At 30.8% G+C, this 14,944-nt stretch overlaps 2 protein-coding genes across 2 annotated transcripts; both read left to right on the top strand.

The window, feature by feature from the left end:
- Positions 1–4,475: 4,475 nt before the first annotated feature.
- LOC107423556 (phosphomannomutase) lies at positions 4,476–9,643 on the top strand. The gene is made up of 12 exons (XM_016033131.4): positions 4,476–4,787; positions 5,921–6,008; positions 6,187–6,231; positions 6,321–6,387; positions 6,825–6,901; positions 7,448–7,483; positions 7,662–7,717; positions 7,805–7,904; positions 8,016–8,111; positions 8,203–8,292; positions 8,770–8,821; positions 9,340–9,643. Exons 2-12 carry the CDS (start codon positions 5,940–5,942, stop codon positions 9,396–9,398), a joined length of 747 nt encoding a protein of 248 aa, XP_015888617.1. The 5' UTR covers positions 4,476–4,787; positions 5,921–5,939; the 3' UTR covers positions 9,399–9,643.
- Positions 9,644–9,870: 227 nt separating this feature from the next.
- Positions 9,871–14,637, top strand: LOC107423574 (putative threonine aspartase). Its single transcript, XM_016033151.4, has 11 exons — positions 9,871–10,224; positions 10,609–10,659; positions 11,182–11,302; positions 11,436–11,520; positions 11,910–11,973; positions 12,210–12,339; positions 12,928–13,061; positions 13,161–13,324; positions 13,531–13,654; positions 13,732–13,836; positions 14,366–14,637. The coding sequence occupies exons 1-11, from the start codon at positions 10,075–10,077 to the stop codon at positions 14,453–14,455; spliced, it is 1,218 nt and encodes a 405-aa protein (XP_015888637.3). The 5' UTR covers positions 9,871–10,074; the 3' UTR covers positions 14,456–14,637.
- Positions 14,638–14,944: the final 307 nt, after the last annotated feature.

Genomic DNA, 14,944 nt, shown 5'->3' on the forward strand with positions numbered 1-14,944 from the left:
AATAGATTTAGGCGGCCAATGTAACCCATAACCTAGGAGTTCCATCGCCCATGGATGGAACTACATTGAACTATATTAAGATTATTGGGACCATAGCCCAATCCTTTTGATTTTTTTTTTAAATACTTATATATATCTCATAAAATTAAGCATAATATTAAATATGCCCCTAAAATTGTGTCAATTTCCTTTTAAATTTATCATTTTAAAGCTAATTACTAATCCATCAAAATTATTTTTTTTTACCTTAATAAAGTTTATAAATAAAATATTTTGTTGTTTTAGACTTCATAAATTCTTAAATATCAAACATAAGCTATTATTAGTTATTAATTTATAAGTTTGACCTTATGAGTAATAAATGGTTCTATATTAACCTAATCAATATAAAGTTTCTATTTGTCCAAACAAAAATTGAGACCTCCTTTTCCACCAAACAAAAACTAAGGAGTGTGTATTCAATTTAAAATTTGATAAATTTAAAATGAGTTATATATTTTAAAGTATTTAATGAATTGTTATGAAATTTCATAGACTCTATAAATAATTTATAAGAATCCAACGAAATCTTTGAGGTAAATGTTGGATTTTATATTGATAATTTTCTTCACAATTTTACTTTTAAATCCATCATTTTTTAAAATTTTTTAAAATCAATGACTTTTTAAATACCTATAGATTTTAAAAGAATCCTACAAAGTTTTAGAGATGTGTATTCAATTTAAAATTTAAAAGGTTTTAAAAGTTTTTAGAAGTTTTAAGACATTCGATTGAGATTTTAAAGGAGTCCATCCAAGTCTAATGATATTCACTGCAGATTTTAATTGATTTTATAAAAGTCCATTAAAATCCATATGTATTCAATTAAAACTTCGTAAAATTCTTTTAAAATCTATAGGTATTCAAAAAGTCATTAATTTTAAAATTTTTTTTAAAAATGATGGATTTTAATGGATTTGAAAAGATTTTAAAAGTAAAATTATGAACAAAATTGTTAATATAAAATCCAACCTTTAACTAAAAAATTTCGTTGGATTCTTATAAATTCTTTATAGAGTCTATGAAATTCTATAACAATCTATCAAATCCTTTAAAATCTATAACTCATTTTAAATCTATCAAATTCTAAATTGAATAGACTCGTTTAATTGAATACATATGGATTTTAATGAACTTTTATAAAACTCATTAAAATCTGAATTGAACATTATTAAACTTGAATAGACTCATTTAAAATTTCAATTGAATACCTCAAAACTTATAAAGAGTTTTAAAATCCTTCACATTCTGTATTGGGTGTATTCAATTTAAATTTTGAAAGATTTTAGAACTGTTTAAAAGTTTATAGGTATTCGATTTATATTTTAAAAGAGTTTGTACAAATCCAATAATATTCAATTCAGATTTTAATAGATTTTATAAAAGTTAATTAAAATACAGGTATATTTAATTAAAATTTTTTAGAATTCTTTTAAAAGCTAGAGGTATTCAATAAGTTATTGATTTTAAAAAAATTTTAAAAATGATGAATTTTAATAGTGAAATTGTTAAGAAAATTATCAATATGAAATCCAACCTCGATCACAAAAATTTCGTTGTATTCTTATAAATTCTTTATTGAATCTATAGAATTTTATAACAATCTATCATATATTTTAAAATCTATAACTCATTTTAAGTCCATTAAATGAATACACCCCTTTAAATAACATTTTTCTTTTCAATTGTTTATATATAACAACACTAAGTAAGTTTTCTATTTTTATTCATTTATAATTCATCAGCTTAATCATGATATGTTTTGTCTAGCGTATACTTTGAAATTTGTAGAATTTGATGCATAAATCAATTTGGGATAAATACTAGAAAAATGTTTTTGGTATTAGGTATATAATAGAAAATTTTTAACTTAACTCGATGATATAATTTGTTTTGTTTTTAAACAACATTTATATATAAATTTTGGCCCCCCTACCTATACAATCCTCGTTCCATCCCTGCCATCGTTGAATCAAGAACACCTTCCATACACTCTACCCCACCATCCTTTGTCCTTTGCCCTTGCTTTGGTTCCTTTGGCAGCCAACCACGGTGGGCCTCCATGGCAGTTCGGCGGTTGCAACATTGGTAGTGGGGATGTGAAGCCTAAAATGTGAATGTGCTATGCAATGGGACTTTTTACCTCCCTTTTGAACACTTTGGGACCTGAGCTTTTGGCACCTGGTGGATTTGCACTTGTTTAGGATTTGGGTTTGAGGATATGAGCTTTGGGATTGGGAAGGGATTTGGAATTTTTCCTGGGCAAGAGGAGGTGGTGGTGTTGATTGAAGTGAAAAGGATGATTTAAAAATTTTGGATTTTCTATTAATTTTTTCTCAAATTAATAAGTAATGCTAGAGATATCAAACAAATATACCAAAATAGATATCAAAAACTACTATTTTAATGCTTAAAATATTATTATAATGTACTTATGGATAAATAAATTCTCAAATGGATAAGTGCAATGGGATATAAACTAATTAAATATTGACACATGATTTTTAGTATCTATCTTGCTACATTTATTTGGGATATTATAGCATTAATCCAAATTAATTGAAGAAAACTAGAAGGAAAAATGAAAAAAAAAAAAATTAACAGATTTTGTAATAAAAGGGTAGCAATTGTCAAAAATTTTTTTTTACAGCCCCTAAGTGAAAACAAGGTGAAAATAGAGGATACTAAATTGCATTTAAGCCAACTATTAACATATATCACTTGATGCACATCTTGTTACAATTATTTGTTATCCCTAATATTATTCTTAAGACTAACTAAATGAAATTTAAGCAATAAAGCAAGGTAACTCATGAAGAACATGAAAAAGAAAACATCCAGATAACTTAGATAATGATTGAGATAAATTTAAATGTACAGATATAAAAACATATTTATTAGATGAGTCATAGTTCAATATCATTTTAATCGGAGTTTTTAATTTTATTATTTTTTATTTAAAAATTTTAAAAATAATCCCTTTAATAATAATAATTTAAATTATCTTTGATATTTATATTTTGATATTTAGATTTTACTGATGATTATTAATAATGAGACGTAGCATTTTTTAATAAGTTTTTAGATTCATTTTGAACAGAATTAGATTTTTTTTGGCATGACTTTTAAAATATTGTTTTTACTCTATCTTTTTAAGTTAAAAGCAACTTTTGAAAATTTTTGTATAGTTATTTAGAAAAGTTTTCAACAAAAACCAATAAAATATAGCTTCTCCTAAAGCTCTTTTAAAAAAGTAACAACTTAAAAAATGCATAAACAAAAATTATTCCAAACTTTAGAAGAAGATATAAAATTATTGTTTTTGGATTGCAATACGTAGTTGAGAAGGCCAAATAAGAAGTGAAGTAAGTCCAAGTACCAAGAAAGTGGAAAGAAGTTTCCTGTCATTGATACCACTAAACTAAAACAAAATAAAACAAATGAACGGAAAGAGGGAAGTTTCCTTCTAAAATAAACCTAGAAAAAGGGTTGGACGGTGACTGCTAATTTGCCCATCTTCCTCTTCACGTGTTCATTTCTCTGCTGGCACTTCAAAACCATTTTTGAGTAGAATGTGGTTCTCTTTCTGGTAATACAATCATTAAATAGTGGGCCATCTTTATTTTCCTAGCAAAACCATTGATGGTTCATTGTGTTCCAACTCTGCGTTCTTCTTGGACCAAATTTATAATACTACTTCAATGTAAATTAGAAAATAATATAAAAAAAATTTCAATACTATATTTAAATAGGCATTTACCATGCCTCTTTTTTCGAACTTGGCATGAAATGCATTTATATAAAATGCCAACAGAATATAACAGATTAATTTCTTGGTTCTACATTAGCCAGGGCAATAAACATGCTCTTATATTTTTTTAAAGATAATCTAATGATAAATTTATTATTTTTCATTGTAAAAGTTTAAATTTAAATTTATTGATTCCACATAAAAAGAACATATCTTCTTTAATTCAGACATATTATTTTCAGAAAAAAAAAAGAAGTAAAATTAAAATCAACAAGATGAATGCAAAAATAATCTCCATTAATGTTATTAACAATAGTAATAATAATAATAATAGTTCAACACATGAACAACTTCAATTTCTAACATGCAAATTAAACCACCTGTAATTTTAAAATTCTTTTAAAAATTTATTACACCTTAATTTGATTACATTTTCAGAAAAGGCAAAAAAAAAAATCAATATGAGAAATTAAAAAAATAAATAAATAAAGTCAATATTCATGCCGGACTCAATGCTCTAAGGGACCCACTTCCCTGACACACAATCTGCGTGGATTGGACCCTCAGATCATGGCTAGGAAACACGTGGACAGTGTGGATTCACAGAGCCACCATACACTGCCGCAGTAGACAATAACTTCTCATTCTTATTTGTCCACATGACGCAGAGATCTGTATATCTGAAGTTCTGTATAGTTCACTCCCTCATTCTTCTTTCTAAAGTACCCTTCAACAATTTATAAAATCCCCGGGAACTCCCAACTTCCCTGTGGTCCGCCATTGAAGATCTCTGCTTCTTCAATTTCTCTTCTACATTGCAGAGTTCACAACCATTGGATTTCTCTCTCTGATTTGCAATTCAGTTTCCTTTTAATCTTCCATTACCATTTTTTCTGTCAGACTCCAATTTTTTTTTTTTTTTTGACAATTTCACACCATCTCTCATGCTCTCTCTCCTATCCACCACAACCAGCTGACAATCGAACTCGGTCTCAAGGTAAAATCTTTCTCATGTTTTTTTTCTTGGAAATATCATATGGGTTTTTTATTAAATTCGAGTAATTCGGTTTTATTGACTACCCATTTGTTTAATTTAAACTATTTTCATACAATTATTCATTTTTCAATCTGATAATCCATTAAAGTAAATTACTTACCTCATATGTTTTTCTTAATTTTACCTCTATCTCTCTCTCTCAAACTATCTTAGATTTGTTTTGAATGCCCATTTTCTGTTTCTTCACCTAAAGATCTATATTACCCTGTAACAGGCTCACTCTAAATCTCTGAACTTTAGCTCAATGCCAAGTATATTCTAAAGATCTATATTACCCTGTAACAGGCTCACTCTAAATCTCTGAACTTTAGCTCAATGCCAAGTATATTCTAAAGATCTATATTACCCTGTAACAGGCTCACTCTAAATCTCTGAACTTTAGCTCAATGCCAAGTATATTCTAAAGATCTATATTACCCTGTAACAGGCTCACTCTAAATCTCTGAACTTTAGCTCAATGCCAAGTATATTCTCTTATGCTTGTTCTTTATTTTTTATTTTGGTATTATTTTTGGTCTCTCATAAGGGTGAAAATTCTTTTATTTTTGGTTTTCGTGAGTATTGTTTTAAGTGCTACTGATCAGAAGAGTTTCTGCTATCATTCTGTCTGAGAAATCGTTTGACAAAATAACTTAAATATCATTCATCATTTTTATATCCTGTTTAATAACTAATTTAAATGTATGTAGAAGAATTCTAGCAATATAGAAATGATCTCTGGCTTGCATTTTACCCAACTAGGTAGTTCAAATTTTCTTATTTGTCTTCTATTTTTATTTTGCTTTTTCAATTTCTTCAAGTTTTCCTTCAGATCTCTTGGCTGCTTTCTGTTAATTTATCCCAAATTTTCGGCAAGTTTGATCAAATTTAGGTCAGAATGTTGCTTTCAATGTCACATTCATTTATTTTAAATGGGTAGGGGTACAATTCAACGTGGGACCAAATTCCATTCAAACTTGGAAAATGCAACTTATATTTCCAAATTCAAATATCCAATTTTAAATGCTGCCAAACAGAGTAGTTGAAATCTCTATATATGATAACAATTTTGGTATTTGTGGAGTTGGTGCCAGAAAAATTCTACGAAGTGCAATGGCATTGCCGAAGCAGGGTGTGATTGCTTTGTTTGATGTTGATGGGACTCTTACAGCTCCAAGAAAGGTATAAGAATTCTTATATGATATTTGTTCATTTCCCAAAGATTGCTATTAAATAAAAATGTGTTTTTATGGGTTTCAGATTCTAAAATTATGTCTACTTTTACATTTCCTAATGGATCTCTAACTTTGTTTTGTATGGGAACTAAATTCTAATTCTGTGCTCTCATTTTGAATGCTAGGATTCTACACCACAAATGTTGGAGTTTATGCGTGAACTAAGAAAGGTAAATGGCCTGTTGGAATAAAATGTGAATTTTGATACTGGCTCTTTTAGTTTGTGCCTTCTGGATGATGGAAACTTGTTGGCCTACAGGTTGTGACCGTTGGTGTTGTTGGAGGATCAGACTTCAGTAAGGTCAATGAGCAGCTTGGGAAGACAGGTATACTTCCGCTAACCATATGTACTTCTTTTCTGATCCAAGAAACTCTTAGAATTTGGAACGAGTAATTTATCTTCTATAATTCAAGCTATGGCTTTTAGAGGGTATATCTGATGCAGTTATTTAAGTTTGAATCTCAATAATCATGTAGACACAGTCTTTATTTCTTCACAAACATTTATGGAGGAATATAGATATACATATATATATATATATATAAATGAGTATATGTACGTGTGTGTGTGTGTGTGTGTGTGTGTGTGTGTGTGTGTGTGTGTGCATGCATAACTAATATGGTTCTGTGCATCGAATCCAATAAAAATGTAGTGTTGCATGTATGAACAGACATTCCAGGATATCATGTGAACTATTCCGTGGTGCTATTTTGTTTCGGAGATTCATGTTACGATGTCTTAACTGCTTCATTTTCTATGCAGTTCTTGATGATTATGATTATGTATTCACTGAAAATGGCCTTGTTGCTCATAAAGGTGGGAAGCTTATTGGTACCCAGGTATAAGTTACTGTAGAATTCCGTAGTATAAGCAAGCAATAACACTTTTGTTCAGGCTTCTAGATAAAAGAAAACTAATAAATCCTAAATTTAGATTTAAGCAAAGAACTGGGTTGAGAATCATTAAGATGGAAATATTAAAGTCGGTTTCTTACTATCAGAAGGCCTTGGACCCATGGTCTTAAACTCATTGCTCTGCTGATCCAATGTATGCATGAAAACAAGAATCTACAATAGCATCTATCCTTTTTATACCCTGTATGTGAGCAAGGTGCTGCAAAATATTGTGCAGATGATAAGATAAGACTTCCATTTTGCAAAGTATTTTGTTTAAGCAGAAAAAAGGCTGATGCTAGTTCCACGTTGAAAGTGTTATGCTTGTCAATGAATTTTATCATTGTTTTGTTCTTAGTTATCCTATACAGTATCATGCGTGCAAAATTCATCCTGTTAACTCAAATGGATATTTGTATTCATTTTCTTCTTTTTGTCTCTTTCATTTGAAGTATTCTTCCTTGATGGTTTGTGCATTTTTCTTTATTTTAGAACTTGAAGTCCTTTCTTGGGGAAGAGCAACTCAAGGTAAAGCCCTTATCCTATTCTATGCATTATGTAATGAATTTTAAATTACTAAGAAGATGTCCAAGGAGTCAAGCCCTTAGGGGTTTTAGTAGGCTCAAACATTACACATACCAAAAGTCTATTAGCTGGTATTTCTTATTTCAATCTCTTAACAATAGACTTGCCTATGACCATGCAGGAATTTATCAATTTTACACTTCATTATATTGCCGACTTAGACATCCCAATAAAGAGGTTAGTGAAGTTGAAATCAATCTTATTCCTTGTGCATGTAAATCTTATTTAGGTTTATTTCATTTTTCTTTTTAATTGTATATTTAGGGGAACATTTATAGAGTTCCGAAATGGGATGCTCAATGTATCACCAATAGGAAGAAATTGCAGCCAAGAAGAAAGGGATGAATTTGAAAAATATGACAAGGTAAAACACTTTGTTACTCTTGGCCCAAAAACAAAAAACTTTTTTTCGTTTTAGATGTGGATTTATTCCTTAAATTTCTTGGTAACTTGAAAGATGTAACTGTGGTTTCAGATTCATAATATACGCCCAAAAATGATCTCTGTACTCCAGGAGAAGTTTGCTCATCTTAACCTCACATTTTCAATAGGAGGACAAATCAGTTTCGATGTGAGTGATGTTTAATGCTCATTTATACTTAAAAATTTAAGAATATTTAAGGAAGTCCTAACAATGAATTTAATTTTTGGTGCAAAAACAGGTTTTTCCACATGGTTGGGATAAAACATACTGCTTGAGGTACCTGGATGATTTTCCAGAAATCCATTTCTTCGGTGACAAAACTTACAAGGTTAGTCCCTGTTCTAATTTTTTCACTACTTTCGGTCCCACCAAATTTTTGTCTTATCTAATTAAATGTTATCTATTTGAAATAGTTTGTATTAACAAGTTGTTACTTGTTACTTCATGTTGTACAATTTACTATTTGATCTTCCTTTGGTTGGGCTCCCAACCATTATCTTTTTCCCAGTAATCATTGGATCAATTACCCTACTGTTCTTGGCCGACTGCTTTGTTTGTTTTGATAAGAAATGAGCCATTATCTAGTTTAGCATGCATCAAACTTTTACATGTAAATCTGCGCCACATTTCTTCCCTGGACAAAAATTGACCCTGAAATTTGGATAGTCCATAAACCTTAACCTTTTCATTCTCGCTTGTCAATGTTGTATTCAATCCTCGCTATATGTCAGTTTGTTCCTGTATCTACTTTTCTTCTTTGTGACATATGTATGAAGATTGATGTCATGTGTTTAAATTTGAGCAGGGAGGCAATGACCATGAAATTTATGAATCCGAACGAACTATAGGTCATACAGGTAAAAAATTATGTACTTTTATCTGCAATTCAGTTAAATTGATTATTTTCTTTTTTGCATCAAAATTTATCTTCAATAATTTCATATTAGTGCAAATTTCCAATTTAGAAGACTCTAATGCTATAGAATTGCATTTATATAGATAAAAGGATGTAAAATTATTATATAGCTTGAAATCCTGAGAAATTATGAATTGCATTTGTTCTGATTTTATAAACAAGGTTGAAGCTAGCTTCCTGATGAATTATATGGTTAAAACTTTCACCATTCTCTACTTGCTCCTCGGTGGAAAGCTTTCCTATTTTTGCTTCTTTCTTTCCACTCTTTTCATGTTTGCTCAACCTTAAAAACCGAAATGGACAAAATACTTTCTTTCAGATGCCAAGAGTAGAATCAGTAATATACATGAGAATGGGGATGAATATATTCACTATGATTGAATGAGTTATTGTTTGTGGTAGAATCATAATTTATTTATTTATTTATTTTCTGAAATCTTTAATGTTACCTTGGTGCAGTAACAAGTCCTGAAGATACAGTGGAACAGTGTAAAGCTCTATTCTTAGTGAAATCCTGAGCAGCAAACATTTTCTCTTTATTGGGTTGTGAAATTTATGGTTTATTTTGTAATTTTGAACGATAATAATTGAGCAGAAATGTATGCTGAAATATGTATCCACAGAATTACAATTTCTAAAGAGACAGTAATATGGTGGTTGAATAGTGGTTGTAATATTTTTTGATCTAGAATTCCTAAATGTTGTATTTTATTATTATATCCTTATGGGAGCATAAAAAAGCCTTAACGTCTTTTTATTTTTATTTTTTTAACTAATTAAGATATGTATTTCTGTTTTTATTTATTTATTTATAATAAGCTCTTATTTTTCTGAGAGGTATATTTTTACTGATATATATATATATATAGCAAAAAAAAAATATATATATATATATATACACATTTTAATAAGTAAACAAGGCTTTTATAATTTTAACAAAATGGGGACAAAAAGATTATTAAAAAAAAAAAAAAAACAATAATAGAGGTATAATATAAATATATAAAAGAAAATTTCCAGGAAATTAAAAAACAATAATGATGATAGCATGCTAGTCAGGTCTCGTTGATTGGAGACGCTGTATATATAAACTGCTTTGTCTTCCGTTTGCTGGCCTGGGCTTTGAAGGTTGAAAGTACCTATTTCCCAAAATACCCATCAGAATTTACGCAAAGACAATCTGGTTTTCCATTGATGGCAAAGCAAGTCGATCAAGAAGGAGAGAAGGCTAGGTTCTTTGTGGCGGTTCATGTAGGAGCGGGATTCCATGCGCCTTCCAATGAAAAAGCACTCAGGTCCGCCATGAAACGCGCTTGCCTCGCCGCCGCTTCACTTCTCCGCAAGGTCTCCTTTTATTAATCCCTCTCTATCTCCCTGTTCGTTTCCCTAGAAAATACAAGAAAAAAAAAAAAAAAAAAAGAGAAAGAAACGAAGTTTAGGAACAGTTCCAATTTCATGCGGAAATGGTACAAGTTAAAAAAGATTTTTTTTTTTTTTTTAATCAAAAAAGTTGAAAAAGATCATATACGAAACGTAGTGTAGGTGCACGTATTTACAAAAAAATAAAAAATAAAATTATAGCATAGTATTTAGAAAGAAAAGATAGAAATGTGGTTATATTTTGATCCTGTCTATGATCATTACAGAAGCTTGAAAGTAAAATATGTAGCTTTTTTATAAAAAAAGAAAATAAAGAAAATAATAATAATAATAATTTTGGTGCTATAGGGCTCTGGTGGGTGTGTGGATGCTGTTTCGGCGGCTATTCAAGTCTTGGAGGTAAATTTATTTATTTATTTCATATATAGTTAATGATGTAATTTTAGTTGTTCATATTATTTGAACATGCTTTCTTAGAATGTTGCAATGATTGATAGCAATTTCCATGGTTTCCATTAAAATTTTAAAAATTTCTTGGTGCTTTGGAATTCCTATTAATGGAGTTGTAGAGATTTAAGTAGAGTGTTCAATTCAGTTAAATATAATGAGTTTCAACTTTTTTTTTTTTAATTTATTTTTTTGGGGTTGAACGGACAAATTACGGTTGCCCTTATTGAACTTAAACAGCAGGAAAGCTTAAATTTTCAAGATAATTATATTTTTGTTTACCCTTTGGAATTTTTATTTTTATTTTTTTCTTTTTTAATATAGAAATATTTGTTAATTAATATGGAATAATGTCTGAGAGGTTCCATTGGAAGGCTTTTTCCTTTCTAGGAAAGAATAATTTTTTTTTTTTAATTCTAGAAAATTTTCATGTGTTATTTTTGATGTATTTTTGGTGAAACTATTTCATTGTAGGATGATCCAAGCACAAATGCTGGCCGAGGCTCCAATTTGACGGAAGATGGTCGTGTAGAATGTGATGCCAGTGTAATGGATGGTGATTCTGGAGCATTTGGAGCTGTTGGAGCAGTGCCAGGTTATCTCTCTGCATATTTGTCTATGCTATCTTGAATGCTGCATTGTGTCACTAGTAATGCTTCTTGGAGAATAGCATATATTTACATTTTAAATTATGTTGTTAAATATCAACTGTATATGTTGTAGATCAGGTGTCAGAAACGCCATTCAGATTGCTGCTTTATTAGCAAAAGAGCAGACGGTGGGATCTTCTTTGTTGGGTCGCATACCTCCTATGTAATGATATCTTCTATTCTCAAATTGATCTGGCAGTTGTACCTCCTTTTTCATCTCAATTGTTGCTTCAATAGTTTTGTTCCTTTTTCCTATTCATTCAAATAATTTTAATGCAGCTTCCTTCTAACTGTTTGTAGCTCTTTCATTTTACCTCTGTAGACTACAGGTCAACACTAGTGTGTAAAGTTTGAGATTGACTCATTTTTAGCATCTTAGAACATGGCTTATAATTTTTTATTTTATTTTTTTTGAAAAACAATAATATTTGAGCAAAATAAGCTCTTTAAAAACTATGAGCCAATCTTGACTATCATCCTAAAACAATAAAAAATAAAAAGCTTGAAAATGCTCAATTCTTTTAGTTGGGAAGTAACTTTTCTGTGGTCCAGCTTCTTGGTTGGCGAAGGTGCTCGCAAATGGGCAAAGTCCAAAGGCATAGCAGAAGCTGATGAGGTCATATATTTTATTTTCTACCTATTTGTCAGCTAATTGTTACATTTCCTGCTAGTAATTATTCTGTTTTCTTTTTCCTTTTGGGGTGTGGGTGTGTGTGTGGGTGTGTATGTGTGATTGATATTGTTATATTGTCAGTGTGATCCTTTTACATTATTAGTTCTCGTATGTTTTCAGCAAGAAATTCTTTCCTACATCTTAGGATATGTCAATTGATCTTGTATATTTCAAAACAGTGGCTGGTGACAGAAAGGGCAAAAACACAGTGGATTAAATTCAGGGCAATGATAGATGATGCAAAAGCTAAAGCAGAAAACTCTTCTGTTGAACTAAATTGTACTCCCGAAGAGACTTCTGGAAGATCAGGTACATTTAATATTTAACATGATCCTCATTTCTTAAATGACCAAACCATATTCTCTGCAGGACTTAGTTCTATAGACCTTTTTAAATAATTTCTTCCATCATGCTGATCGTGTGCAGAATGGTGGTATTAGCTCAAAACGTTTGCATAGTTTAGGGTGGTTGAACTCGTTTTCATGGCCACACTTGAAACCAGGATAAAGGTGATCCTTCCTGGTCACTTGACCACAATGCTACATGACTATAGACAGTCATTCTCATGATTTGATTAGCTATTTGCACCAGCGTCATGTAATTTAGCTCATCTTCCAAATATGGCTTTTGCTTTGTTGAGAAATTGCATCTTGACAGCTTGTGACATGTTTAGATGCATATTTTTAACAACTATAGTCTCCATATGTTATCTTGTATATATTCAGTAGGAATGCTCTTAGCAGGCAGTTATAAACATGATATTTTGTGCTTCTCAATTGTTCTGTTAAATATTATGTATGTTTTTAAAGTATCGTCAGGTTTGTTCTTATCATAATTTGTGACACTTATTAGATGAATATTCTACATTGAATGATATTTGCATCTATGTTCAATTAGAAGCACAATCATGTTATTCTTTGAAGAGGGATGGGGATGAAGAAGATTGCATTATGGACACTGTTGGAGTTATTTGTGTTGACACTAATGGACACATAGCATGCGGGGCCTCCAGTGGGGGTATTGCTATGAAGGTGATGCATAGTTTTTATAATTTGTGTTGTATTTTGGTCTTTTGTTTATGTGCTAGGAGAATTGAACTTGTCTTTTCATGTGAAAACCAAATTTTATAGGTTGGTGGGCGTGTTGGATTAGCAGCAATGTATGGTTCAGGTTGTTGGGCATCCTCAAAAGGTCCTTTTGGGGCTCCATTTGTAGTCGGTTGTTGTGTAAGTGGTGCTGGTGAATACCTAATGAAAGGATTTGCTGCTCGCGAGTGCTGTGTCTCGTCATCTCTGTATGTTTTGATTAAAAAATTGCCTTTAAATTACTCTTTCTATAATTCCACTTGCCTATGTGGACAGATAGAAGCTTTTATATTAAAAGGGTTTGCTGCTTTCATGAATGTTGAAATGGCCAAGCTTGAATGTGGGGCCAGGTTGTGTGCCATTTCTTATCTAAAGGCCTGGTATGTGCATCTGATAGTCATATACATTTGCACAGTTCACAAGTGGGTCCTGCCTCAGCTTGCATGAAAATTTTACGATCTGTTGTCCAAGGGAGCAAGGATAGTGGTGCCGATAGGAGTGCTGGAATTCTGCTTGTGCAAGCTGACACTCCTATAACAGTGAGTTCCCAAATCCTGACGGGAACCTTTCTATGCTAGTTTATCTGGAAAAACTCTTAAGTAAAATATTGCTTTAGGTTTCAGGAGGTCCTCCAAAGCTGAAAGCTATAGAGATTGCAGCTGCTTACTCTTCGTTGTCTTTTGGAATAGGCTATTTTGGGAGCTCTATGGACCGGCCCAAGGTACTCTTTTCTGTTTGAACTTTTACTTCAAAGTTTGAAACTGCCCTTTTCACATGGTATCCGTGTTTATTCATCAGTTTTAATCCCTTATAGGAAAAGGAAAAATACGAATTGATGGCTTTATCTGTGTATAGGCATAATTGAATGGTATATGAGGTGGAGGCTTAATTTGGGAATTTGGACCAAAACAATTGAATATGATGTATAAACAACCTTGCTTAAGGGGTCTATTTCTATTAGAAAATAAAATAAGCATTGTTTGTACAATGTGTAGATTAAAAGAGATAGCATTGTGCCTTTAATTGCTTTGATGCATTCTTGTTCTTTGCATGGAGACATGCAAATGCACTTTTTCATTAGTTAAATGGCTATTACTATGGTATTTATTTGATCTTTGTTGGCTTAGTTTTTCTTCATTATGGTATTTAAATCAGTGCAAGATCAATTAACATGTTTGAAAAGCTGGAAAATTTTTAAATGCATCGTTGGCTGACTCTAGAACTAAAAGTAAAAATTCTGTTTTATTCAGGTTTCAATCCTTAGGAGAAAAAATCAGCAAAGAAGTGGTGTAGACCATTTTGAAGCACGGATTGATCTTTCTGGAGACAAGCTGCTATGAATGCTACCCAGCTTGTAGAAATTATTTCAATGAACCTTCTGATGCTTGAGCACATTGCTGCCCTTAGCCGTCAGATTAGTGACAATGTTACTGCTGAAAATTAATGTTGAATTGTACCATGAACAAGTTTTAAAAAGAAAATTTTGATAATATTGTCAAATGAATGGATAGAAATTGTTGTAGCTCACAAGCCTTGAAAAGTATAACTTGGATGTTTGTGTTGTGAACTAATTACAGAAATTTAGGTAAAATAAATTCTTGTCACATTTTTATTTTTATTTTTATTTTTTTAAACAAAAAGATAAGTTTTTTAATGGATTTAAGTTGTGGCATTACTTCCCTGTTTTTCGGTTCCTTATATAGTCAACAGCTTTGACTCAACAATAATATGACAATTATTTTCAATGTTTTAGTTACTAAATGACTAAACGGTAGCTTTCAAAAGTATATGTTATTCAGTTGCATTTTTCTAAACTTAGTCCTATAGCT

The sequence above is a fragment of the Ziziphus jujuba genome, chromosome 3, assembly GCF_031755915.1.
Source record: "Ziziphus jujuba cultivar Dongzao chromosome 3, ASM3175591v1".
NCBI classification, from domain to species: domain Eukaryota; kingdom Viridiplantae; phylum Streptophyta; class Magnoliopsida; order Rosales; family Rhamnaceae; genus Ziziphus; species Ziziphus jujuba.

Excerpts from the sequence above, each read along its gene's own strand:
- LOC107423556 (XM_016033131.4), top strand. The coding sequence starts at position 5,940 with ATGGCATTGCCGAAGCAGGGTGTGATTGCTTTGTTTGATGTTGATGGG. Across the intron at positions 6,009-6,186 it reads CTCTTACAGCTCCAAGAAAG|GATTCTACACCACAAATGTT; the intron begins GTATAAGAATTC and ends TTTGAATGCTAG. Across the intron at positions 6,388-6,824 it reads TGAGCAGCTTGGGAAGACAG|TTCTTGATGATTATGATTAT; the intron begins GTATACTTCCGC and ends TTTTCTATGCAG.
- LOC107423574 (XM_016033151.4), top strand. The coding sequence starts at position 10,075 with ATGGCAAAGCAAGTCGATCAAGAAGGAGAGAAGGCTAGGTTCTTTGTG. Across the intron at positions 11,521-11,909 it reads TTGGGTCGCATACCTCCTAT|CTTCTTGGTTGGCGAAGGTG; the intron begins GTAATGATATCT and ends TCTGTGGTCCAG. Across the intron at positions 13,655-13,731 it reads AAGCTGACACTCCTATAACA|GTTTCAGGAGGTCCTCCAAA; the intron begins GTGAGTTCCCAA and ends ATATTGCTTTAG.